This window comes from Semicossyphus pulcher, unplaced genomic scaffold (genome assembly GCF_022749685.1).
Source record: "Semicossyphus pulcher isolate SPU_LCO1_2020_fin unplaced genomic scaffold, fSemPul1.0.p SCAF_2, whole genome shotgun sequence".
Lineage (NCBI taxonomy): Eukaryota > Metazoa > Chordata > Actinopteri > Labriformes > Labridae > Semicossyphus > Semicossyphus pulcher.
The window spans coordinates 15002064-15029554 of NW_027211693.1; the positions used below are offsets into that span (position 1 = coordinate 15002064).

At 44.4% G+C, this 27491-nt stretch overlaps 1 protein-coding gene across 1 annotated transcript in view; it reads left to right on the forward strand.

Moving 5' to 3' along the window:
• The window catches only part of diaph2 (diaphanous-related formin 2), a 411814-nt gene extending 385887 nt beyond the window's left edge, over positions 1-25927 (forward strand). The window contains exon 29 of the mRNA XM_069669466.1: positions 24572-25927. Coding sequence (XP_069525567.1) covers positions 24572-24636 — 65 coding nt within the window. The 3' untranslated portion in view covers positions 24637-25927. The remainder of the gene's footprint in view (positions 1-24571) is intronic.
• The last annotated feature ends 1564 nt before the right edge of the window (positions 25928-27491 follow it).

Consider the following 27491-nt stretch of genomic DNA (forward strand, 5'->3'; position numbering starts at 1 on the left):
ATTGTGTTGTTTTTATAGGCAGAATTGGTCGGGTTTCTAGGACAAGAGTTTGATGTAAATGTGATATTATTCAGTGAATTAAGCTGTAACAGGATCACCAGAGGGGAGCCAAAAAAGGGGGTGCAATTAACTGATCACTTTTTATAATTCCAAACAAACGAGCATGTCTTGTTCCCCGTGACATTTATGCCTCTTTTGTTTTTGTTCAAAAGTATTGAGCTTTGAGTGGATTAATTACATTCCTCCTAGTCGCCTTGTTCTTCTCACTTCCTCTTTCATTTACTGTCATCCTCCAGAAACCTTCAGGCACCTTCTCCTCCGCACACACACACACACGGGCGCGCACACCATCCCCTCTCCTCCTCTGGTCTTGTATGTAGTCCAAGTGATTGGATGAATAAGTTGTGCCATCCCATATGGTGGGCTGTCCTGCTGGATCTGATCACAGCAGTGAATGAAGGAGCCCATGAGTCACCACCGGTTTGTTCTGCCGCACTTGTCACGCTCTGCTGTCGCATACTTCCCTCTCTCCCTCCGTCCATCCTGCCAGCCAACAGACGCCATGCCTTTTAAACTCTCTCGCCCTGTCGTTCACTGTCTCCCTCCCTCATGCACATCATCGCCGCAATCTCCTGCATGCCCCCTCGTACACCTCCTCTCTCTCCTTCCTCCCTCGATGAGGTAAAGTCTGCGCCCTGCTCTCTGACAGCCCTAAACGTCACCGTGCTCCCCGAGCTCTGCACTTCCTTCACAGTCAGTGCCAACATCATTGTCATTTATAAACATTTTATGCCAGCTCTGTAGGGTAATGGCTAATTTCTCCCACCACACGGCTCTTCATTAAAAGTGTATCTTCTGTCAAAATGTATCCCAATCAAATTAGCTGCAGCTACTTGGACAACTCCGCCGTACCTCGGCGTGTGTCTAAGTTGCTCACTCTGATGCATCCGTGGTTTTATTTTTAATCAGCGCAGATGTTCACGTATTTGCTTGAAGAAGCCGGTTTGATTTAAGAAAACATTATCTGGTTAAATAAGCGATAAAGCACTGAGAGATGTCTTGATTTAAGAAAGTGATAGAGGAGACGGAGGTGATGATTTTCACAACATGTAATGGAGTTTTCCGCAGCGACTGGGTGATTTTTTAACGGATCAGGACACCTCGGGGGTCATTATCGTGACAAACTTCATGCCACAGCGACTTCTCAAAGGAAAGGATTAAAGAGTAGGTTGTGTTTAATCAGCTGAACACTTTTTATTTATTAAACAACATGTCCGTCTGATTCAGATTCAGCCCACAAAGACTCAGCCAACACCAGACTTCTAATTTCCAGACAAGTTTCAAAAGTTTGAAGGCAATTCAGAGACTACAACGCGACCTTTGACCTCCTGCCTCTTCATTGTTAAGCTCTGCATCTCCATGTGCCTACATCCCAGCACCATCGGACCATGCTGTGCCGTGTCTTTTATTCGCTCAAGTGAAGCTTTACGCACAAAATTGCTCAAATACACAAAAACAAACTTTCAGTTCCAGGGCGGAAAAAAAATGATTGATGGCACATGGATGAGCAGCAGGAAACCCCGGTGGGATTCGTCAATGTTGGGTATAGGGTGTGTGTGATGGTCAGCAACAGGGGGCCCGCGCTCGAGCGACTTAGACGCTACTTGTGTTGTTCAATATTCAGGGAAATCAATGCATATCAAACTCACCCCTCCACACATGTTTGCTAGCATGAACAGTGGGTGTAAAAATAGCTCCTCGTTCAGACTTCTATTCACCGCCGTTTCCCAATAACATTAAAAAAAAAGCCTTTTCATGTTTGGCAATTTCGTCTCTTCCTTTATGCCGTCCAATCTCCTCTTCTCCATAACACTCTCTAGTTTTTCTTGCTTTTATTTATGTTCCTTTCTTCTTCAGTATTATTTTTTTCTCAAAAGGAAAATCAATACTCTGCCTTGCTCAGCCGTGAGAAACAGCTGAGAAAGTAAACACTTACAATAAGGCCGGAGCGGTGTTGTCTGATAGGGTTTCCAAGTTTATTTTCCTCATTGAAGTTAGTGAAAGAGCGTGTGCACATGCTCTTTGTCTAATTATCTGCCATTGTCATGTCGACACAAAGACACCACTGGATGCTTGAGTGGCTGATATCAGGAGCGCATCATCGCCGTGGAACGACTGCAGTGGTGATGGTGTTAGCATTGTCTAAATTACTGCTCTCTGAGGTACTGGCTGCTATACCATCATTAGCACGGCCATTACATAGATTGGTGAAGGAAGGGTGCTGAGGCTCTGGCAGGAGACCAGCTGAGTGTTCCTCAGGCTGCCAGGGTCACTGAGGGAGTGTAGGCTGCTTCTGCCACACACACAAACACGCCTTCTTTCAAGCATGTCTCCGGTGAGACCTGGCCGCAGCCTGGAGAAACGGTGGAGATTAGGTTTGTGTGCGTCATTGTGAGGGCCAAAGAGTGCCTGGACGATAGAAAGATAAATTAAAAAGCATTTTTGAGGCCATAATTTTTAGCAAATTGGTGTTGGTTATTTCTGGGGAAGGGTTTGGACCTATGAGAATTTTGTTTTCGGGATTTTAAACGGAAGATTAAACTCCGAAAAACAATTTCTGTCTTCAAAACAGGGGCTGAAAATGAAAACATTTGCTGATTCCAGCCTCTTAGTTTAAGATTCAAGATTCAATTTAAATGTAAAGATTTGACGATTTTTGCCACGTTGTGAATAAAAAGTCTTTTTCAACTGTTTGACAAAAGAAGCAATTTGAGACATCACTTAGGTCTCTGAAAAAATGTAAAGAGCTTTTTCATACATTTCTCAAATTTGTAAGGTCAATTTTTTATCTATTAAATGTAAAAACTATCTTCCGATTAATCGATAAGGAAATTATCTTTTAGCTGTACTCTCAGACTTTTGAAAATTGAGTGTGTGTGTGTTTGTGTGCCCTCGCGTACCTATCTAAATATGGACTTCGGCGCAATACACACTCAGCAACAGGGGACTTCCTGTCTAACAGGGAACATTTTTGAGGTCCTCTCTTGGTCATGCTTTCAATCAAGCTAAAATAATGTCAAAAGCACTCAGGTGAATTTTTATAACTTTTGCCAAGAGGGGACCTAAGGTGTGTTTGAGATCATACTCGGTAGTGCCTCTACACGGCCGTGATTTTTTTCCCCCCTAATTTATGCATTACAGAAATGTTTAAATGTTGATAACATAAGAAAGATTACATCATAAGATACAAAGATAGTCTTTGCAGTGAATTAACACTCATTAGGTGAAAAACTGGGAAGAGACAGCTGTACTGCAGTATCTGGCATCGACATCTCTTAAGTCCTGTTTTGGCAACTTCTTTAAAAAATGTAATAAAATTCACGATTGAAGTAATATTAAGGTAAAATACCTTTTAAGCAAATTTTCTGTTCTATTTTTTTTTTAATAGCAGAGAATGGGGTCCCCACTTGGTAAGGGATTCATGATAGTCCCCTGTTAGTAATAAAGACGTGTATGTGTGTGTGTGTGTGTGTGTGTGTATTTGAGGGGGTTGAAGGGAGGTCGGAGTTATGAGTCCAAATCTCGCCCCGGGCGCCAAATGCCACGCCTGGAGGCAGTGAGCAGTCAGTCCAGTTCTATCAAGTAACTCAACCTTTCATGAAACAATGGCGACCCACTCTTCCTGTCGTCTTCTGTTACACGACCAGCTGTAACGTGACCTCTGCCTGCATCATTACTTAGTTAATGACGTTAAAGGAACTGTTAATTGAAGCCGTGTTTCCATCCGATGCAGCAGGTACGACGCTTCGCTGAAGCTCAGCTGAGCTGTGAGCGCTGTCTTTAAATACACTCGTTTGTTTGCGTAAGTGACGGAGAGCTAGGAAGATAAAATAAGGCTCGGCTCTGTATTAAGTCGATTACAAGGGGGATATGGGAGTGAGCCAGCACAAATCCATGCAGACATGGAGAACAGGGGTGCGAGTGGAGAGGGTTCACCTTGCCAATAACATGACATTTTCCACCAGCAATAACGCAGGCTTAATTCGGCTCTGTAGAGCATCTGGTGCAAATTGGACATAGTTGCTCTTTAGCATCATTCCATGAATGATGGCCCTATATTTATACTCTCACCAGTGTTATAATGGTGCAGAATGTGTTGAGGTGACGTACTGTTATTTATATGAGAGTTACGGAACGTGGATGCAAGTTAAAAATACATGACAAGAATTGCAAGGAAAGGGCTGGGTGTTTGTACACACATATTCATACGTGCATGCACCTGATTTTGTTTGTGTCCATATGTGTGCGTGTGCAGCCGCATGTGTGTGCATGTGGTACCTGGATGTGTGTCGTCGGGGGCCACTGAGGAGGAGCATGTTAACCAGAGAGGCAGCCGGTCCACCAGATGTTACTATTCCCACTAGGCTTGTCACAAGTGGACCTTTACTTCTCTCCCCGCAGTACACACAAACCCACACAAACCCACACACACACACACAGGATTTCTTCGGCAGACTATACATAGAACACGCACAACAACACAAGCAGGAAAAGCTACTTTATGCTGTTGCCACTGTAGATTTGCATACAATGAGGATCTTGTTCAAAGGGTGCTACAGTGAAAAACATGTAAACCCACCTGGCCTGAATGATAAGCCTTGTTTTCTTTCCACCAACTGTATTTTAGATGGTGTCCTCAGTGGATCTAAAGCGTTTTCAAGTGTGTATTGTTAATTTGTTTGACTGAGTATTCTCAAAGTCAAAAGCATTCTTCACACACTCCCGATCTGTGAGGAGTGTGTCGTGTTTTCAGAGAGAAAATGTGAATACAGAACGGCACTTTTGACAATCAAGGCCAGTTCTCAGTGCCATCGCCCAATGCCACAGGTTTGTTTGCTGCCACGAGGGGCCTGGTGTCGCGGGCTCGTCCTCATCCTCATCTTCATATGCTATGGCCGGGTGCCTTTCATGGTGCCATGATCCTAGGTAGAGGATGTGGCCATTTGGAAATGTCATGAGAAAGGTCGAGAGCATCATCGCGGCCCAGTTCAACAGGCTGATTTATGAGGTTCTAGCAAATGAAATATAGCACGAGGCAAGTGGAACAAGCAGGCCCCTACAGGCCCCCCAAAGGTCACCTAACTTAATTTCAATTAGGCATAGGGGAGGCCAGGAAAATATGTCGCTGGTGGAGAGAGTGCTAAGGAAATGGATTTACTTGTAATGACATTGTGTTTATGGGGATTAAGATAAGGCTAATCAGTTAAAAAAGGTGGCTGTGTTAGCGCAGTATTGATCGAAGAGTTTAGGAAAGAGATGCCAAATGAAATAATCATTCTCCTGAGTTCCACAAAGTGGCACAAGTGACATTTATTGTTTATTATTTACAGAGGGAGAAAAATGCAAGACTCAGTGCTTCCTCCACGCCCTATCAATCACGCTGAATTGTGCCCGCACTGAATCCCATCAATTACTGCTTTCCGCTTGACACATGCAACACCAATTCTGATTAGCCGACAATTCTCCGGAAATAGCGGCATTGTAAGGAACAAACGGCTTGACATTTTTTAAAATATTTAAGTCAAAGTTTACCACCAAAACCCGGCTGCCTTCAACCCACCTCCCCATCACTACAATATGTGTCAAACGCACCCCCTCACAAAACGCTGCAAAATGAGTCACAAATTGCCAGCAAGTGATTTCCCGCTCTGGGAGAATAACAGGGTCCCCACTCAGCCTTTGATTCAGGCTCTTTTTTCATCCCCTCTTTGTTTACCCGTGCCGTCTAGCAGGCGCTCTTCTGGAATCCCTATTGATAGCTGTGTGACGGGGAGGCTGGGTGGCTAAGTAGCCCAGAGGGGTTAGTGTGGTGCACAGTTTGTGGTCACACACAGTATGAATGCGTTGGAATATTCCGCATTTACATGTTGTGTCTGAATCAGCGTTGCGTCTTTATATATGCCAGCAATTACCAGGTGCGCGCGCGTGTGTGTGTGTGCATCTGTCTGTCTGAGTTTGCCGCACGTCTGCTCCTGCGTAGGCATGTGTTTGTGTGTCTTCTGAGGGTGATGTGGCATGGAGGTCACTTCTGTCAGATCCAACATCCAGGCCCATGCTGTGATGTGAAGGGCACTGTCAAGAGACAACCACGAGGCAGCGCAGGTACAGCTGCCCCCAGTGCTCTTTTTCCTCTGTGGCGCACACACACACACACATAAGCGAGGATACAAATGCATCCATGCTTCCTGTAAACTGACACACATGGTGGTAAAGCCCCCCCGGGGGAAAGCCACGGGATTGAACAGTGTTCTCAAAACAAACGTTACCGCCTACTTGTTGACTGTCTGTTCGCCGGTGCCGAGCGACGTGACGCTTTGTGGTGCCGGGGAAGATGGGAGATCGGCCATATTTGGGGCTGAACCAAGAGCGTTTAGAGCCACACACTAAACTTTGTGAGAGTAAAGGTTATAAAAACAACAATAACCTGTGGGTGGATAGGACAGAAATTCAAAGATATATACTGCAAGTTTGAACAGATGACCTTTTCAGAGTCCGGTTTCTAAGGCTTGAAAATCTGCCAAAAAAGATGTTAATGCAAAAAAAAAAAGGCAGATAGAAGCTGTTCTTCTTTCCATTTGTGAGTAGAATAACAAAAGTGATATCTCACATAAATTAAAGGGCTTTGAAACATATTTTTATGATAATAAAACTCGATGCACAGGTCCTTATTTGCCCTCATTTCCTTCACGAAAAACAAGCTGTTCTTCTGTATCTTGCACTGTGTTGTAAAGGCACTGTTCAATGTTGTTTAAGTGTATGAGAAGGAGGCATTAGCAGAGTTATGGAGAGATCAATGCAGTGGAACGGAGGAGGGAGATCAGTGAAAGCAGCCGTCTTATAATACAGGTACAGCCGTGCTGCAGAATATAGAACGCAGGCCCGAGTCCTATTAGACGTGATGGTGTTCGATAGAATATGAGATGTGCGTGTGAAGGATTCTTATTCTCCAGAGTCCTGTCCTTTAAAAAGATTGAAGTGAAATATATGATCTGTAGGATGTGGTGTGTTTGGGAATCTTTGGATTCTGGTTAGCTCAGCTCGGTTAAATCGACATCCCATGTACAGAGGCTAAAGTCGTTGATGCGGCGGCCCCCGGCTCGGCCCTTTGCCACGTGTCATCCCCCACTCTGTTTTCCCTGTTTCGAAAGACTATTCGCTATCCCGCTCTATAAAAAACGGCCATACACATACTCTCAAATACTCTTACTGCACTGTGTAGCTTTCAAAAATCCTTGTTGTTAGCGACACCGTTGGCTGTTGAGTAAACTGCAGTCAACCTTCTTGCACGCTCTGATGTTATCCACTGTGTTTTGCTACGTTGCCTAACTGGCAAAACTGGCTTGTTTGCTAAAGGTAGCTTGTTGCCAGCTTACAGCTAGCTGGCTAACCTTAGCCTGGGCAGATAATGCAACGATATTGGCTAATAAAAAACAATTGGTAGTTATACACATTTGCTACATAATTTACTGTTGGCCAAAATCAACACCGTTTTTCATGTTAGCTGGTGAAGGTATGAGTCAAGCTAGATAACAGACATGCACACCGAGATAGTATTTTGGTAGTCATAACGTTAGCAAGCATGCTAAGGTTAGCCAACTAGCTCTATCGTAAATACACTGCATGACTCCGGCATTGTTCTTCGTAACCAAACGACAATTAGACCGACGAATCAGCAAATCATCACAAGCATTAGCGAACATTAGCCAGCTAAAACCACAATATCACAATGATATATTTCACATGCTTTGCAGTGATTTCAGCGTACCTGTCCAATAGCAAGAAAGCCAGTTGTGGGTCTGTTTTGATCCCCAAAAGCAATCGAAGGTGATTTACATGCCCTGCCGAATCAGCCCACAGGCCGTCAGAGGCAATGGGGACAGTTGGGGTAGGTCTCAATTTTTCAGTTCCTTTACTATCCCTTCATACATTGGCAATAAAAAATGATTAATACATGTAAAATGGTACACAGTGCACCTTTAAAAGATAAAATATATATCCAGAGCGAGGAAAGAAAGTTTAGGGTTAAAGGTAAGAGACTGAGGTGTATGTGTTCGTCTTACTGACTGCCGCCGTGTGTCTACAAATCTATCTCCCTCCCCACGTCTCTGTCCGTCTCTTTCTGCGGCTGTTCTCAGGCTGTACCCCTCCAGTGTACACTATGTCCACACTCCGGGAGAGCGGCTCTGAAACTTTAATGCTAATTGATCCCAGTGAAGGAGTGTGGACACAGGTGTGTTGCCGCAGGCCCTGGCTCTGACACGGACGCCGAGGGATTCTGGGCTACCGAGGGGCTTATAGGGCCAGAGCAGAAAAGTGCCACTAGCCGGGGCACAAGTGACCCAGTTCTTTTCTAATCAGCACAGGTTTGATGTGCACAGTTTGTGTGTGTGTGTGTGTGTGTGTGTGTGTGTGTGCACATCAGTCAGAGAGAGAAAAAGTATAATAGGCATTTTCAGCCAAATAGTAGCAGAAAGTTAAGGGCCCGAGGAACTAACACTAAAACTTTAGTAAGTGCACTCGTCTGCTTTAAATTTCACCTTAAATATGATAAAGATTAGGGAGGGAATATTAGATTAGTAGAATCAAAAGCAACCAGTATGTTTGGCACATTATTGACATGTCGAGACAACGACAGGAGCTGCAAAGTGCAGGTAAAAAAAATCCCACGTTCCTCGAAGATTCAAGCTCCTGTGGCGGGAAAGGATCATAAGACAAGAGACTTACAGTGAGATGCTTGTGTGTGTGTGTGTGTGTGTGTGTGTGCACAAGTTCGATTCGTGTAAATGTGTGTTAGTCTAAATGTGTGTTAGTTTTTGAACAAGTATGGTAATCATGAGCCTTTGAGCCGCGGGAAAACCCACGTCTAAATCAGACTCAAGCTGCTGTGTAACTCCCAGATTTTCACTCTAAGTTTGCACTCCTGATTGTGTGGGTGTGGGCGGGCGGTTGCATGTGTCTGCACGCGCGAGCGTTGGTCTGGATGGAAAAGAGACTTAACGCTGCCAAGACGCAGGTGTGCGGATTAGGTGTGATCCCCTCTCATATTCTCAGTAGTATATCTTATTTGATGGCTTTTCTGCCATGTAAATCTTATCAAAAACTAGCTAACAATAGCACCACGTTGACAGACGCCCAAGCATCTGGCGAGCCACCGCTCTGAATGTTCAAACTGCTGCGAACAACCTGTCTCCAGAAAGAGGGAAAAGAACTGGGAAGGAAACTCGTGGAGTTTGTGTGCGTTTGCGTGTAAATGTTTGTAGGTTTTTTGTGTGTGCGTGAAAGAGAGGGGGGGGGAGAAAGGGCATGCTGATAGCCTCATAAATCATGAAACAGATAGTGCTGTATCTTAACAAATGTTGAGCCAGGTGACGGCATGATGATGATCTGAACGCGTCGCTGCTTCTCCTGTTTCAGCTACCTCCAATGACTTTGTTCCCCGGCTTTGCTAAAAGATGGAGAAAGATAGAAAGGAGAGAGGGAGAGAGGAGAGAAATAACTTTGGCCGGTACAGCGCTCCATTAAATTGTGATGAGTGGCCTCAGCGAGGGGCTCTGTGTACAGCACTTTATTCAGGAACGATCACTTATTTATAGGTGTTGGAATTGTGTTGTTTGCTTGTTTTATTGAAAACCTTGTGGGTAAAGTGGCGGCGGGCCGCCTGGCATGTGAGCGCCACATCTCTAGAGGGCATCCCTGCAGAAATATCTTCCTCCTTGATGAATAAGTGAAGGGGACAGATGCATTTTTCATTCACACAGAATCCATTGTTGCCAGAGATGTCTGGTCGCTGGGTTTGTGTAGTCAACCTGCAGGCAGTTAAAAAAAAAAAGAACAACCTCCCTTACAAGCACACACACACACACACAAACACCACATAATATACATGCACAAAATCACACACGCATGCCGGAACACACCCACATGCTCTGTTCAAGCTGTGGACATCATGGAGCTCTGATAGACACAGACTGTCAGATGTTGTTTAGAAGGATAGATTAATTAGTGTTTACTCTACCACGCGACTGCACGAGATCAGATCCAGCACAACACAACCTGTTAATAAAGGCGAATAAAGGGCTCTTTTTCTCTTACAGCTCTCGAATTGATCTGGAAATATCAAAAGATTTTTTATTGGATTTTTAGTAAACTGTTGAGTTTGAGAAGAAGTTTTTGATTTAAAAGTTACCAGACGTGACGTCGCTGTACGCCTGCATGTCCTCTCTCTGCTGCCTCTGCTGTAAGCCGTGTACACAAAAGCCCACAGTGACAGCCGCACAGGCGACGCACAAGCGAAAACATGAAGGTAGCAAAGTGTAGCCCATCGCAGGAAGAGTTGTGGTGTTTTGTGTACATGAGGGAGCATCTCTCGGTATGAATGATTTATATTAAAAGAGAAAGTGAAAAGTCTTTCTGGAAGCACACCCCGCCCCCGCCCCCCTCCCCACGCGAACAGAGAGGAGCGTCTTCACATGGCCAAATGGGTCTGATGGTGATGGCATGGAGGAAAGGAGCGAGCCTGCTCGCTTGCAAAGCCCTCTATGATCTCCACCACCACTCTCACTGCACGCTGGGACACATCAAAAAGGGGATTAATAAATAAGTAACACACAACACCATGTTTTATTAACTCGGGTAAGGCATCAGTGGTGAGGGGTCCAAGAGGAGCCTGAGATTTGTTGCAGGAAAACTTGTAGACGTCTAACTCACCAGTTGCAGATTTTTTTTTGTCCTTGTTGAACTGAGCCAGCGATGGGAAAAAAATAACTGACTTCTGATCTGACGTGCTTACTGCTAATAGATTTTATCATGAGCCGTGTGAGTGTTACAGTGCAGCATGTTAGTGAGAGGCAGATACTTACTTATTAATGCCACATGTACAACAGGAACTCCCAGCTGTACGACACAGTCACAAACACCTACAATGAATGTGTACATTGCAGGATGATTATTTCTCTACAGTGCAGACAGACCGCAACTAACATATTGTTTTATTATTGATTAACTTTTTAATTCACAGATAAATTATTTGGTAAATAAAATGTTGGAAAATAGTGAGAAGTTTCCACCAACACCGCAAAAAGAGTCCAAATATTGAATTCTAAGACACGAACAAGCAGTAAATGAGCACATTTAAAAGCTTGGACGTTTTGCTCAATAAATGACTCAAATCCTTGATTTTCTAAATTTTCAAATAATTTTTTCCTGTCAGTGACTCATGTGGTGGAAATCTTTAGACACTCAAAACTCGTGAACAAACACACAGAGCTTTCGAAGGATTTCAAGATCAGTATATTGCGTATGATGAGAGAGAATACCTGTCTACAGATTACGGGACAGTACACTGGCTTTTATAGAACACATAAGCTTTAACCAATGAGAACAGTTCACCTCTCATGTATGTAACTTACACATTATCATATTTTCATGTTTTTTATGTGTAACTGTAGGTCAAACCCCAAAGTGGCACATGGGGTTCATCCACGCATTGCATGACACAGGTCAAACTCAGGTTCTTGTATGACTTTGACATAAGGGAGCATGAGCTGAGGTATTGCACACTGATTTTCAGTTCATGGTTTTAATTACACGAACTGGGCTTCAACTCGCACGAGATTTGGCCACGAGATCTCATAGCACGAAGAACAAAACCACACAAGACTAAGAGTTATGGGGAAAGGCATACTGTATAACAACACGCCGAAAAAATACACTCGCGTCCAAAGCCGACGCTAACAGAGAGTAACAAAACTAACTTACATATTCATGGACGCACACGTGATATAAAGAGTCCGTCGGCGATCACTGATGTCTCCATAGTAGGTGCAGTAAACATGTCCGGGCATGTCTCCCTCACTGCAGTGTTTCGGGTAGATGCGCTGAGTCGTGCTGCGTTCAGGTGCGCTCAGAAACGTGAGTGATCAGACACTTTTTTACACATATTTTTAAAGACCGATCTCGGGATTTATTATTAAATTTTTTAAAAACCCAGCCCTACTGAAATGTGACATTTTATTGAGTAAAACTGGACTAAAATGTTTTGAGTTGTCTTCGACTAAAACTAGACAAAACTCTAAGGGGTAAAAAATGACTGAAATGTGCAGCATTAAATCTAAAATAGCTGCCAAAATGAACACAGCTAACTGACAGGAATATTCATGAAATAGCAAGAAATAATTTATAATGTTTCTGATTTACTCACACACTCATCGATTCATGATCTCATAGTTTTAATCGTCCAGATTTGAAGTGATAGGAAGGAACAACATTTAAACGGAGCGATGGACATTGCTTCCTTGTGTACTCGGACTGACACACACACTGCAAACTCCTCGTCAAACAACCGCCTCTACTTACTTATCCTCCTCGCCCACTCTGTGTTTCTGACAGAAATCCAACACTATTCCTAGAGATGGGGCTTTAACTATATTTTTGTTTACAGTCAGGGAGTTGTACTGCTTCCTTAACATGGCACAAACAGATGTTTGTTTCCAGAAGCCCCTTCTTGGAGTGAATGCCGGATGTTTTTATAGCCTGGCTTGTTTTATAAGTATTAATACTGTCAGCATGATGCCGAGATTCAGCTTGTCAACTATTTTTTCCACAAACGGATTAGCGTGTGTGTGCGCGGCTGCCAGCCCGTGCACGCTTGTTTTTTTATGCGTGTGTGTGTAATTGTGTGCGTGTGTGCTGCCAAACTTATTTGTGTTTCTGAGAATATGTGTCTGAGCATTATGCACCTGTGAGCGTGTGTTTGTGTGTCATCTCGAGCGCACTGTGAAGGTGTCATTGTGGAGCCGAGGCCCTGTAAGCTGTCAGACGGTGAGAGATGCTGCACCTCTAAAGGGCATGCTTTCTGGGCCTTTCCTGTCTATTATAAGCCCTGCAACACTCATCAAGGCTGTTGCAGTGCACCCCCATGTCCCTCAAGCAGCCACACAGAGAAGCCACCTTTCTAACTAGGAGAGCCCTTGCCTCTAAACTTCACATACCCTTGTCTTCCATTTTGACATGATAAACGCAAGCGGCAGTAATGAGGAGTCAGGTTGTCAGGGCATCCATTTTGTTTTTCTCAAATCTGAGAATATATAAGCAACGAGTCGTCGCCTCTCTCCATTTTGAGACAGCCGGTCCCTATTCTCTCCAAGCAGCGTCAGGGGTTAACGCTGCATGGCATCTTCACTAATTCAGACCTCCACCCAATCTGAGTCTGTGTACTTCTGATTCCACTCCAACACGCCGCAGCTGAAGGTGCTGCTAGCTCTAGCAGTGAAGATCGACTGCACCGAGGCTAGCCAAAGATTGAGATGTGTCGCTATCTCGCCATCTGTAACAGTCACGCCTGGCGTCGTCAGAAACAGATCGCCTTGATACAAGCCACATCAAATCTCCAGTTTGCCAAGCAAATAGAATAAAACAATCTATCGATCTCGCCCCACCTCCCCGTGTATCAACACAATCCATCTGTGTTTATCAGGCTATCTGGCTTCCTATCTTCTGTTGTCTGCAGGCGGCCTTTCTTTCCTTTTCTCCTCTTTTATTTTCTTCCTTCCTCCTCCCACATTTGTTTGGTGATCCATCAGCCTATTTACCTTATCATGCTGCCAAACCATCCATTTACGCTCCCATCTGTCATTCAAACTATATCTTAGCTTCCATTTGTCTAACTATCTCTCTGTTTGTGCGCTCACCTGTCAATCACTCGGCTCGCCTTGGCTGCCGCAGGTACCGCCGCTCGTCTGGCTGACACTGGCTCTGACCTCGTCGGCTCGGGAGACCGTTAGATAAAGTAATTAGATTCCTATCACATCTACACTCTTACATTGTATTAAACTACCCCACCATGTAATTATTGTAATACAGTTATGTCAGTTTGAGGGTTGACATGAGGCTAAATATACAGACAGGGGTTATGAATTCTTTATGGGACGATGACCTGTTTTACTATAGGAGGCGTTGTTGCTAAATTTAACATTTAAAACGTTTTTTACTGAATGTTATCTGTGATCTCGATCGCTCCCTGCGCAGAATCCGAACAGAACCAGGTCACCGCTTTGGCTCGGTCCAGTGCGGACCAAACCTCAGTGGAGCAAGCCAGACACTGATGTCCGTGTAGTCAGGGGGTCCGGCCTCCCACAGAGCCCCAATCAGTCTTATAGGGTCACTGACTGGCCCCCCTCGGCGGCAGAGTGCCCTGGCCTGATGGATTACTCTCTCTCTCCTGGCTCGGGCCTGTGAAACTCTGGGCCCTCTGCTACAGGCCCCATCTGTGCTCTCCACGGCTCCCGCATGCCTCGGGGTCGCGGTCTCAGGCTGCCAGTGAAGCCTCAAATCAGACACGTTGGTGTAGTGTACATATTCTGACACTGCCAGGAGGCCCCACATGCAGGAGGTCCACTCCAGCAACAAAAAAAGAGGACTTAATTAAAGCTGCGCTGACAAGACGATGAATCTATTAGATCATTGAAAGCAGCAATTGTAAAGCCAACTGGTTGACTTGAATGCTAGCATATTGTGGCTGCAACTTCACTACTGTCCGACCAAGCACTTCATCCCTTAATGGAGAAAAAGAATGATGGGAATAATTGTTGTTTGAAGCCTTATAGTTCATCTTTAAATGTAGTGCAATTGCTCCTGTTTCCTTCAATGCACATGCTCATTCCTCTAAATTTCTGAGCTACACTGTTCGCTTTCTTCCTGTGCCAAACGAAGGAGATAGTGCCAAAGTAAAGTAAACTCAAACAGCAGGCAAACAGGTGGGCACTGCTTAGCAGTTTCAGGATTTTCCTCTCGAGGATATTTGTTTTCTTTCGTGGTTATACTTAGTCTGACGCCTGCCTCCTGAAACTTGACTGCCGAGAGGACAATCATGAATGGGAGTTTTGCCTCGGGCTCTGATCGATTGCAAAAGTGTTTTCATATAACTGTTCATTTGGACTGTGTTTGCCTCCGCTGCATCCCAGAATGCCAAGAGGCATTGTTCCGTGACTGAGGAATGAAGACCAGCAGAGATATTTTAAGGAGATTTCAGGAAACCTGAGGGGCTCGATGAGGAACCCGCGGTCCGACTGCCTCGTTGTTTTCAATCAAACATTTAACAAACACTAGCGATGCTTCGAAGGCAGCACTGGATTTTAGCTTAGAGTGCATACAGGTGTGCAAACACGCCTTTCCTTCTCTCCTGCGGCTTGTCCCTGGTAGACACCTGTCAAAGCTTACCTGCTAAGCAGATAAACTCGTGCTTTCTTCCCTCTGAAAATAAGCATTTGTATATGTACATGTGCAGTGATTTTCCTGCTATTTTCCAGCAAGCATAACTCTCAGACAGAGCTCCTTTCAGTCGGGTTTGCGGAGGCACAGCAAGTGAATGCGCTCACATTATATGCTGTGTGCATGTGGGGGCATCACAGAGAAATAGGCTGCGTTTATGCACACAAAAAGAGCACAGCGAGCAGGGATGGCGCTACTTGCAATTAGGTGAAGAAAGTGGAAATTCAGCCCTGATGCAGTTTTTGTTGTGAGTGACAGTGCACAGCCCAGTTTCTGTCAAAGGGAGTCTGGATGGTAAATGGGATGTAGGGATAAAGAGTCGTGAGAGGCTGTTCGGGGGGGAAGAATGGCTGTATTCTCTATCTGGGTCAGTCACCAGCATTGCAGAGCATGCACATCACAGCACCCACTGAGATAGAGTGGTGATAGAGGCATGGAAAGATTAACCACATCCCCGCGCTGTCAGAAGCGATTGCATGTGTTATGACCACCCTGCTCTCCCCGAACCTCTCCTCGTTACCGTTTATCTCAACAGGCTGTCAGTTAAACTCACTCTGCCTCCACTTTCTGTACACAAACTGTCAAGCAGCAACCAGAACTCATACACACGCAGGCCTAATCTGAATACTATAAGATTTAGTGTCCATTTCGGGGGTTAGAATTTGTTGTGAGTGTTTAGATTGAACTCCTGTGCTTCCCGTGCGCTCGGAAATCACAAGTGGCCTCGGCTTTTTGTGGTAAACACAGGAGGTAATGTCGGTAATAAGAGGGGAGCTAAATTGGAGAGGGCAGGAGAAGGAAATTGAAAAAGAGAAGAAGCGGGACAGGGAGAAAGACGTTGTGTACAAAAGGGGAGTGGAAGCAGAGAGTTTCAGGATCTTGCCTCAGCATGTTTATCCAGACCTGTCTCTGGCATTTCCCTCTGTCATGCCATTCTGATGGCCTCGGCCTGCTGTGGTAGGCTGAGATTACAGCCTCCTCACTCACAGGTCTGTAGCATTTGCGCACTCCCCTTATTGAGGTGATGCATCTTTTTAAAAAAAAACTGAGAAAGAGTTGCACGCTGCCTCTATAATCCACGTTATGTTTTGACTGTGAGGATTACACACACCTCCTTGTGTTCACAGACGAGCTCAGGCTAGCTCAGTGTATCTGTAAGCCATGTAGTCGACTCTGACTGAAAGTAGCATGTGTACTACTGAGGGACTTCATGAAAGTCATTCTAGGTCGTATAGGAATCCAATAAATGAAAATGTTGGTGAGGCAGAAAGAGACAAACTGGATATGTCAATATAGTAAATTAGATAAAACATACAATCTGATGATGCAGTCAAGTAATGTTCCTAAACTTTCACACATCAGCACAAACGCTGAAAACGTCGGTGTACAAGCGCCATGAAGTAAAGATTGCAGTGCAAGTATGTGCACGCTTACGCATCATTTTGTTGTACTCAGTTTTATCAAGGAGTATCAAGGTCTGCATGGTAGCTGCCCGTCGCCTTACAGCTAGAAGGTTCAGAAATTTCGGTGCGAACGTAGCGGGCAGCCCTGTGATTGGCTGGCGACCAGTCCAGGGTGTACCCCGCCTCTCGACCAATGACAGCTGGGGTAGACTTCAGCCCCCTGAACAGGATAAAGATAATGGATGGATGGATGATGATTTCAAAATTCATACTGCAAAGTTAGATTTGAAAATAAACTAGTTGTTGCTCTGAGTTATCGATTATCGCTGAGGGGTTTACATTGGAGTTCATTACAGGAGCAAGTCGCCCCTGGAAAAAGCCACTGTCAGTCAAAGCTGGTGTTCTCTGTAATCGATAGAAGCAGTAATATTTGAAATTGGTGCCATAGCTGTGGAGAAAGTTGTACAAACAGCTCGTGGTTGAGGAATGGCCCAGCGAGAGATGCTGAGGTGAAACACTACCGTTTTCACTGCAGGCAAGAATATACAAGTGGATCGTCTAAAAACTCTTCAGGTCTGCAGTCTACATTTCAAACCTGACGATTGTGAACGAGACACTACATTGGAGGTGGGCGTCCTAGATTGCAGAAGTGTAGTTTAGCGAGCTCCCTGGCCTCCGCCAGGTGACGTGTTTCACATAGTCTGGCGGAGGTTTTCCAGGGCCTGTTGGAGAAGCGGATAGCGTCCTCCAAAGGCACAGAGTGAAATTGCATTTTGTTTGTACCATAATGGCATTAGCTCCCTATAATAACATGATAGGACTGAGGTTGAAAATGTGTCTCCTATAGGCTCTAAAGCAGTGGTTATTAACTGGTCTTGCCTCAGGACCCACCACCGCCTCCTTTATGACAAATGGCGAGCTAGAAATTATGAAGAAATGCTGCAGTTTGGACCTGAGACAGAACAAAACATCACAGAATGTCAGCATCACAAAACACAACAGTATAATGATCAACCAAAATGGTGGCAGTGCATAAGAGGAACATATTCCCATTACAGACATATGATAAAACATAAATGCGACCACTGCAGGGCTCCTCAAGTTTCAAGAATGTAACTGTAGCTGGGATTACCCAATCAGTGGATACATGAAGTGTCACTAAACTGCACGCATGTCAAAGAACACCTGTGTCCAAAATAAAAGCGCAGCATCAACTGTCCGCGACCCACTGAAAACAGCTCTGCGACCCACTCTCGGGTCCCGACCCAACAGTTGAGAACCAGGGCTCTAAAGGGCGCCGTGTGACTGTTCTAAAAGGCCTCGACAACGCAGTCGTGTTTGAAGACTTTGAGTCGAGAACAAGCTGCCGTCGCAAAGTACAAGTTCTTGTTTTTGTACGTTGTGTGCTCATTTTGTGTGTTTTTTTTACTTACTTGGGAAGAGTTTGCCACAAAATGTTTTTTTTCTTTTAAGTTTTTTTTCCTCCAAAAGCGAGCTGACCTTTGTTTACTGAAAACTGTGGTAAACAGTGTCTTCTTGCAGCAGGGAACACAACAACTTTTGGAGGCATGGGGACATAAAAACAGCGTGAAATCTGGTTCAAATCAATCTGCTCTTTTTTTTTTTGTTGAAAACGCTAGATATACTTCTGTAAAGAATAAAAACCAAAAGGAAAAAGAAACATGTAATACAGAAGCGTTTCATGCTGTAATCTTCGACCATTTGTTTGTGTACGTTCAGCTGCTTTGTATAAATCAATGAGTGACTTGTAACAACAGATAGAAAAGGGTCGCTGACACTCTTTCTTCTTTGACCCAGCATCCCCATCACCCTTTTTTCCCACTTTTACCGAACTGAACTCATCTTTTCTTCACTTGCACTTTTTCTCCCTCCCCTGCTCCTTGTTTGGGGTGATTACTCTTACCGCTGAACGAGGGGTTGTGTTTGCCACGACTGTAGTTTTGCGATACCCGGCCCATAACTTTCAGCGGGAAGAAATAGCTTCTCTCCCCCTGCATCCCATTTATACGCCGTATCTTGTTTCTGTGTAGGGAGTTCCATTACTCTGTAGCTCGGAGCCTGGCAGAGGTGGAGCGGGGGGAGAAGGGAGGTGGAGGAGATGAAAAGAGGTGATAGAAGGTTGCGGCTGTTGCTAGTGCCGCTTCGACGGGGAAGCAAACACAACATGTTGATGTGCCGAGTGCAGAGATTTAATCACCTTTATTATGTTTTATCGCATCAAAATATGAAGTGCAGAGCGACACGGGGGAGAGAATTAGACAAAGGCGGTGACACGTCGGAGAAATCAGGTCGTCGCTCACTTGTTCAGCACAAAGGACAGTGAATGCATCATTTGCAAAGTTCTCCCACAATAGTTGCGGCTCCACTTCTGCCTTATGATGCATCCTGTTCGCCTTCTGCAGCCATTTACACACATGATTGGTGATTATGTGAACCTGACCTTGTTACCGTGGCCTTGATGAATGTGAGGACCGTGTTTGGAGTCTGATTCCGCCCGGAGGATATTTAACTAACATCGCATAATCCCTACGAAAGGCTTCCTGTTTGTACTGGCCGCTGAGAGGTAATTCCTCAAAGTATCCCATGCTGAAAGCGTTTGATAGATGACTGGCAGCTTCTCCTTCTTTTGCGGATCATAAAGCCTTATCATGATGTAATTCCACGTAATTAGCCAAAGATGACAGTAACACAAAAGTCATTATGATATTTAATCTCTTTTGGGGGATTCCACCGAGGCCCTATCGTCTATCATAACATGAAACGACATCTCACTGGAGGCCCTCCAAACAGTCAGGAGAAGGTTGGAGTTGACTGCGCCCGGCTTAAGGCCTCTGCTTTGCCTGTTTAGTAATCTTGGCGTCCTCTCCTCCTCCCATTACCCTTGTCTTATTCAGAGTCTCTCCCTTGTGGCAGGGATCATCATGATATACACGCAAGGATATGCTTGTGTGTGTACGAAACAGAGAGGGGGAAGTGTGCGTGTGTGATTTCCTCAAAGCGATGCGCTGTGCCGTTTCTCTGCGCCCCGCTTGAACACTTGAGCAACAATGTATTTCCCTCTATGTGTGTGAGAGAGCGAGAGAGAGAAATAGATGGAATTAGAGCATGTGTGAGGCAGTGACTTCCCCCTCCATCTGCCCACCGTCATTGAAATCCTCGGTGCATTTAGTAACATTTTGAGAACCGTTGCCAGCCAGCATTTAATTAAGTTCGGATATGCCAACATGTCCCTGCTGTAACATGGAATACCTGCTCTTCTTTTGTCAATTTCTTCTCCTGTGCTTGTGCTTCTCTGTGTCTCGCCTACTGTAACTCGGAAAGATGTTGCCTCTGGGAGAAACAGGTAAAGAAGCCATCAAAACCAATGCGAGTGGAAAGAGTTGCAATCAGTGCTCCAAAAACCCGTAGAGTTTGTCTTTTGTGTGGATCTCCCCTCCCACTCCCCTCCAGTCTCACTTTGTATCCCTTTTTTGTCTGTGTGTGTGTGTGTGTGTGTGCTTGAAGCATTCAATTCAGTAGAGGCTAGTAGTAATGTTTCTCTCCCAGTAGAAATGGCTGCTGTTTGTTCAATTGTTGTGATAGATTGATGTTGGGTGGGAAAGGATTGGCTTTTATGCACCTGAAGATAGGAACAGAAAAGTCTTTATGAGAAGCCAATAGCTCTCCGCTCAAGGATCCTCTGATGGGAGACGCAGTTTGCTGGAAGTATTTTTTTTTCTCTCTCCTTTTTTTTTTTTTTGAAAAAAAATCTTTGACGAAAGCTTTCCCATGTATTCAGGCAGATGGGCGAGACTCAATTTCCCCTCGAAGGAGCACTTTTTGTTTGTTATTCCCATAGAAAGTATGAAAGAAAAGGGCGTCGCCTTCGGGGCTGAAAATGTGCGTGCATTAAACCTTCTACGCCAGCAGGGGGCGACTCTACTGGTTGCCAAAAGAGGTTCGATTCAATGACTGTATGTAAAGCTGGACGACGTGAATCCATCTGCTCTCATTGTACAAAATTGAAGCCAAAATACCCCCCGTGACGGGAGCTGCCATTGGAGCCAGAGCTGCGCAGTCGAGATCGGCGGTTGGAGCTGCTGTAGCCACTTCCGCTAACCAAAACACACACTTAACTTACCAAAAAAACCCAGCAAGGATGCCGCACCTCGGCGTATTAAACAGCAGAACAGGTTCTTTGTGTTGGTGTGAGGTTAACGTTCACAGATATGGAAACTTACTGACTACTGACACTACACACTGTAGTGATTGTTTTAGTTACGTCTCCTCTCGCCGGTCCTCCTCTAGACAACAGATTGGCTGCAGGAGCCGGATTAGTCAACAGAGCTGTCAATCATCCTTTTAACAGCATCAAATAACTAATTAAAAATTAACTTGAAAAATGAACACATGAACATAAATCAGCATGATAAGAGCTAACTATAATGACAGAACTCATGTTTGAGAAACATTTATTTGACGTATGTTTTGATTTTATAGTTTGACTCATGTCCCATCTGTTAACATGAAGGAGGCGGGCTTTATGGCAAATACTGCAGCCAGTCAGCAGGGGGCGATAGAGAGGTTTTGGCTTCACTTTTAGGGAGCTGTCATGTCGTCCATCTTTTTTATACGGCCTATGGTTCGATTATATAGCGTGTATGGGGCTTTGATTCTTCTTTAACACAATGGTGCTCATTTAGTAAATTATGGTCCCATTCAGGGGGGAAAAAAAGAACAGGGAGACGACCTGTCAATCAAAATATACGCGTCGTCATGGTTATCCACCCTCTTGGTCAAATATGAGTCGATTCTGGTTCCATAATACCAAGATTGCGACAACCAATGGCTCCAAATTGGAAGCGGACACACCAAAAAGTGGTCACACTACTGGTTTGTACAGTTTTCTCTTTATACTGCTCATATCAATGCACAACTACTTTGAATTGAGACCAAGGTTAACTGCAGAATGAATATAAATTGTTGAGGTAGTAGGCTAGAAGTCTGGGTGTTTGTCTTGCCCCCGCCTTAGACTGAGAATGAATATAGCTCTATCGTATCTGTTGTTTTTGTCATTCGAACGAAAGAAAGAAATGATGGTTTATTGCAATCAAACAACTTTATACAAACCACCAAAGCTGTTATACAGTATGTCAAAAGAAATGTTTAAAATGTTTTCAAAGGTTGCTTTGATGTGTTCTGTGTATTGTGTAGTATAATGGTACTCAAATGTATAGGCTGTTATTCTTGACTGGATAAATAAGTATAAGTGCTGCCCTCATTCAGACCCTCAGTAGTTTTCATTTTTATGGATCTGCTTGTTCCACTCCTTCGTCTCTCTCTTCATTTAAAGCCCTTTTCTTGTATATTCTTCCCTTTGATCCTTTCCGCTCTCTTTTTCCCATCCCATTTACAGTAATAGATGTAGCCCAAGATGACCTCACATTAGAGACAAAGCATCTGTACTCTCCCAGAGCTGTTTTTCATGCCCTCCCCTGATTGACTGAGGGTCAAAGGGGACGGTTTGCCCAGAAATGAGGTTACGGCAATTGGGCTTGCAAATGATTGGCAAGGAGAGATTAAGTATGATACATAACTTTATTTCTACTCCGGCCCCGTTATTTCTTTTTGTGTTTTATGGATGGTTTGATTTGAATGGAAGGAGAGTCCTGTTTACAGACTGAAGTACAACCAGTGCACATAAAAAGTGAGCGCGTGCTTAAGTAGTGATGGGGCACGCTGCCCAAACATGTACGCTGTAACGATCACCTACTGTATGTGAGAGTTTGTTCAACTGAAAGAAGCAAAGAATACCTTTCATCTAGTTTTTTTCTTGATCTGTCCTCCTTTTGCACTTCCTGTTTCTTCCCTCCCTCCTTCTCCCTCTCTCCTCCTGTGCACCATCTGCATGAAGCTTGTATCCAATCTGAAGGAGTGCTTTCTGTTCTCTACTGCGATGCTGGGACTCTAAGTGTGTGTATGTGTGTGTACTTGTTTGTGTACAAGTTCCCAGCCATCACAGTCACTCTCAGCTCATTACCTGACATGATGGATGGAGTGAGTGCCATTAAACAACGCCCAGCCCGGGACGCCTGGCACCCTACAGCTGGCACTGAGTAATGGGCAGAGGGGTGGCGGCACGCTTGGAAACACCGGGGAGTCCTGCGTGGGTGTGCCTGCAGTCATCTCCATGGCTATGCTTCCTGGTCCTGTCCAGCCCCACCTGCCACCTGGCTGCCCGCTGGATGCCATGGGCATTTCTGGGCAGGCATGGTTGGATAGCATGGGCGGCAGTGTTTGTACGACTCTTTCATGGAACTGCCAACCGAGAAACCTGAAGTGATACTGGCCCTGCTTTCTGACCACAAACTCTGCAGGGGAACAGTCAGTGCCGCCAGTCAGCCGCGTAACAGACACGGCTTTAAACTTTTATTTTAGTTTGTTTTGATTTATTTCTGTTCAAATTTCATGTCTCCAAGAATCTCTTTGGAACTCTGTATAACACACAAGTCTCTCAGTCTATGTCTGATGCTTTTTGGAGGTCTAAATGTACAAGAGGAAGACTTTTCATTCTTTGTTTTCTAGTTTTATTATGTCTACATGTATTCATTCCGTCTATTTGTTTAAGTTAGACTTTTTAAATCAGAGGATGGGACTATTTAATGTCCTAAATAATCTTCTGACATACTATATAACAAATATGTCTTGCTTTTCTGTGTTTTATGTGTACTGTATATGGATGGTAACACGTCTTTCCGTTAGAGTATATAAGACAAACAAATCTTGCAGTCCCTGTCCATTGCTTGTCTGTGTTCTCAATGTACTGTACACCGATCAGCCATAACATTATGACCACTGACAGGTGAGGAAAAAACACATTGATAATCTCGCTACAATGGCCCCTGGCGGAGGGTAGGAAACGTTAGGCAGCATGTGAACCTTTTGTCCTCAAAGTCAATGTGTTGGAAGCAGGGAAAATGGGCAAGTGTGAGGATGAGAGCGACTTTGACAAAGGCCAAATTGTGATGGCTAGACGACTGGCTCAGAGCATCTCTAAAACCGCAGCTATTGTTGGGTGTGTCCGGTCTGCAGTGGTCAGGACCTACCAAAAGTAGTCCAAGAAAGGAAAACCAATGAGCCAGTGACAGGGTCAGGGCGGCCAAGGCTCACTGAGGCGCATGGGGAGCAAAGGCTGGTTCAGGAATGGTTTGAGGAACGAGTTGAAGGTGTTGACTTGGCCTCCAAATTCCTCGATGTGTCAGGGCTGTTTAGGCAGCAATAGGGGGACCTAATGTTATGGCTGATCGGTGTATATGTAGTTTTACTATTGTGCAGCCTTCTTTACATTTTATTTTTTGCTGAAATGTGAACACAAACATGACTCTCAGTCCTTGTTCACTGCTTCTCAGTGTTGTTTATGTTCTGTTTATGAAGCCCTATTATTCCTGGGCCTCCTGTCTGTGCGTGCGCCTGCATGTGTGCATTTACTTCGCCTTCTGTGCATATGCTGTATGAGATGTGAGAGCAGTTGAGGGCCTCTTGAGTGGAAGCCCGGATCAGGAGCTGAATAGAGTTACTATGACACCAGACACAAGCACCTCAACTCCAACAGTTTCTTCTGTTTCTCCGTCCTCCCCTGCTGCTCCGCTCTCAATCAGCCCGCATTTGCTTCATGTTGTTTCTTCTCTCCTCTCCGTCTCCTTTCACTGCCTCCCTTAGTTTCTCTATACAGTCTTTCATTTAGTTGAGCTGCTGCGTGCCAGTGTGGATCAATGTAACAACACTTTCTTGTTCTTTCTCAGTCTCACGCTCTTGTTTCTATTCTTCTCCTTTCTGAACAGACAACCGCCGCGCAGTCCTGGAAAGGTCTCGTTCACGCCACAACGCAAATCACCAAGCTCGATGATCGCCCGCGCCTACCACAAGACGCTAGATAAGTGCCAAAGAGGCCGGCGAAGTGGAGACCTGGACGACAACTGAAGGAGGGACGGACCACCCCTCACTGTGGCGCACACACACATAAAACACACACACAGAAGTATGAACAGAGAAAATGCAGAGCGGGAAAATCTACAATAGATAACACATACAGATTTAATTTCCATGCTTGTTCGTGTGTCGCCTTACATATTTATTCAGTTCTTTCTCATCACTCTAAATGTTCCTGTCCTGTCCCGCTGGTTTGATTCATAAAACAATAATAATTTTCAGGCTGCTGCTGTTTGAAAAGAAAGTTTGTCAGCGCTTGGGAGTCCATTTTCTTGCAAGCCTTCCGTTGAAAACGCTACAGCTCACGTACAGTTATGACACGTAACATGCAATGTGTTGAGAATAGACATTCTGCCAAGGACTGCAGCATAATGTATGCTCATCATACCGCACACAGCACATTCAACAGAGATGCAGCGGGCCAGCTGCCCTCTACATGGAAGACGGGGATTGAACACAAATGTTGGCAAGCCGACAACATGCTGACGTTCTCTTCGACAAGTCAACGGACTCTAAACGTCAGGTTCCTTTTAAGGTTTTTTTCTGTCAATCCCTCCTTTAACCAACATCAGTACATTTTCATGTCCGCAGGAATCATTTAATTTCATTACATATCCCACAAAGCCACAAGAGCCAGGGCCCCTGTCTGCGCTGATATTTCAGAGCGTGTGACTCACGGCCCTCCGAACTGTTATCTCCGTTTTCTTTTTTCTTTTTTCTTTTTTTTTTTTGACAAGATGCATTTTTATTTTTAGTTGTGTAATAACTAACCAAAGCCTGCGGGTCTCTGATCTCTGTCCCAAGGTCGCTTCTGCTGTTAACATGAGAGACTGACACATTTCTAAATGCATACAACTGCCCGGAGGAGCTAACGTGACCCTTTTGACCTCTCCTGCGGTCACACAGGTTTTCAGTGGGGGAAGCTTGATTTTACTAAAGGATCACAGTGTTTTTAATATTTATCTATTTCAATCTTTTTTTTATAAGATAAAATACGTCCAGAAATTATATTTGGCTTACAAAGAACCCTAACAGCAGCGTTTCAATAGCTTGTTCCCTCATTTAATAATAAAGATGATCACGTTTAGCTCAATAAGATAAGATATTTAACCCTTTTTAATCTATATGAACAGGGTTTAGCAGCTTATAAATTTACAGCCATGATTTCAGTGGATAAATTGATTGATTTTTTTATGGCTAATTGGAGCAACGGGACATATTTTATTCCCCCAAAAAAAAGCCTTTGGGGGAAAGAAACACTCCAAACGTACCGAGGGAATCCGTGGCTCTAACACCAAAGGGCTTCCTGACTACAGACTGCAACACGCTATCAAAGACCCTGCTTCCTGGTTGGATCTGCGCGGTCCTAACTTAATGCTTAACATCTGATTCCAGTAATCTCCAACCTGATGAAGCTTTTCAGCAGCAAAGCAAACACACGACGCTCCCAGTTCTCTTTCCAAACTTTGCTGTGAGCTTTGTTTCTCTGCAACTGTCACACATTCTCTTCACGTGAACTATTTATTCATATATTCATGCCTGGGGCAGCCCTGTCCCCCCACTGCCCTAAACTGTAAGCAGATGCTACTAAAAACAACCACCGAATCCACATGGAGAGTGGGCACGAGCAGAATAATCGACTAACAGGGGCACAGAAGACAAGATGATGCTTGTCTTAGCAAGCGAGTCTCCGAACGCCCTCCAATTCCCCGGCACTAAAGGCATAAGTGACCCTTTTACCAAAACACGAGTAACTTTAGTAATACCATAACTCTGCTTTAGGCTTTTTCAGTTTGCGTGTGTTTTGGGGAGTGTGTGTGTGTGTGTGTGTGTGTGTGTGTGTGTGTGCCAGCTCAGTAATCGGAACAGGAATCCAGGCAAAATAGGATTCAGTGTGCTTGACTCCTGGGCGGAAAAAAGATGGAGATTTTTCATTTAAACAATCTGCCAGTGCAGCTTGTGATGTGTCTGTTTCATGATGCCTCCTCTCCCAGCCTGCATGCTTCTAAAAATGCAATTTTACACATCATCTCGGCTCAAGGTGCATCCACAATGCTCAGAGAAGTCTGCATATTTACGAAGACAATAATTCTCCTCTGAATATAAGGTCGGAGCAGTCGCACGGAGATGGAGAATGAGGTTTCCGCACAAGGGATTCTGCAGAGATTGGACTTTTAAAGATGTGTTGTATACAGCGGATAGAGGTGTGCCATCAAAGGCAGTGATTTCCCCTCTCTAATCACAACCTGCCCTTTGTTCTGTACACCACCACACGTGCAGTTTAAGAGTAGGATAAGACCTGTTTTTTTTTTCCTTTACTCACACCTGTGTCTGCTGTGACATTTGGTATTTTTCACCTTCTGATTGAAAAACTGTACACGCCATAACAACCAGTGGTTTGTGCTTGACAAAGTCTTCTCATTCTTTCTCTTCTTTATAATTTGACTGAAACTTTTTGCCCACAATTTAATCAACTAAGATTTTTTTTCCCACATGTGCCAACTTTTGTTTCGTGGGAAAAAGCTCTCATACAATGATGGAATATTAAAAGTTGTTTTTAAATTTTGTTTATGATATATCAAAGGGAGTACAGGTTCTCTTATTGTCCATGTATGAGAAAGATTGTACAGACATTTTAAAGTGTATTTTAGCCATCGTTTAATATACGTTTGATCCAGTTAAGAGCTGTCATTGAAAGTAGGAGGTTTTGATGTGATTTTAAAATGATAGTCATGTGGTATTTCTTATAAAAAACACTTTTTAAGATGTAAT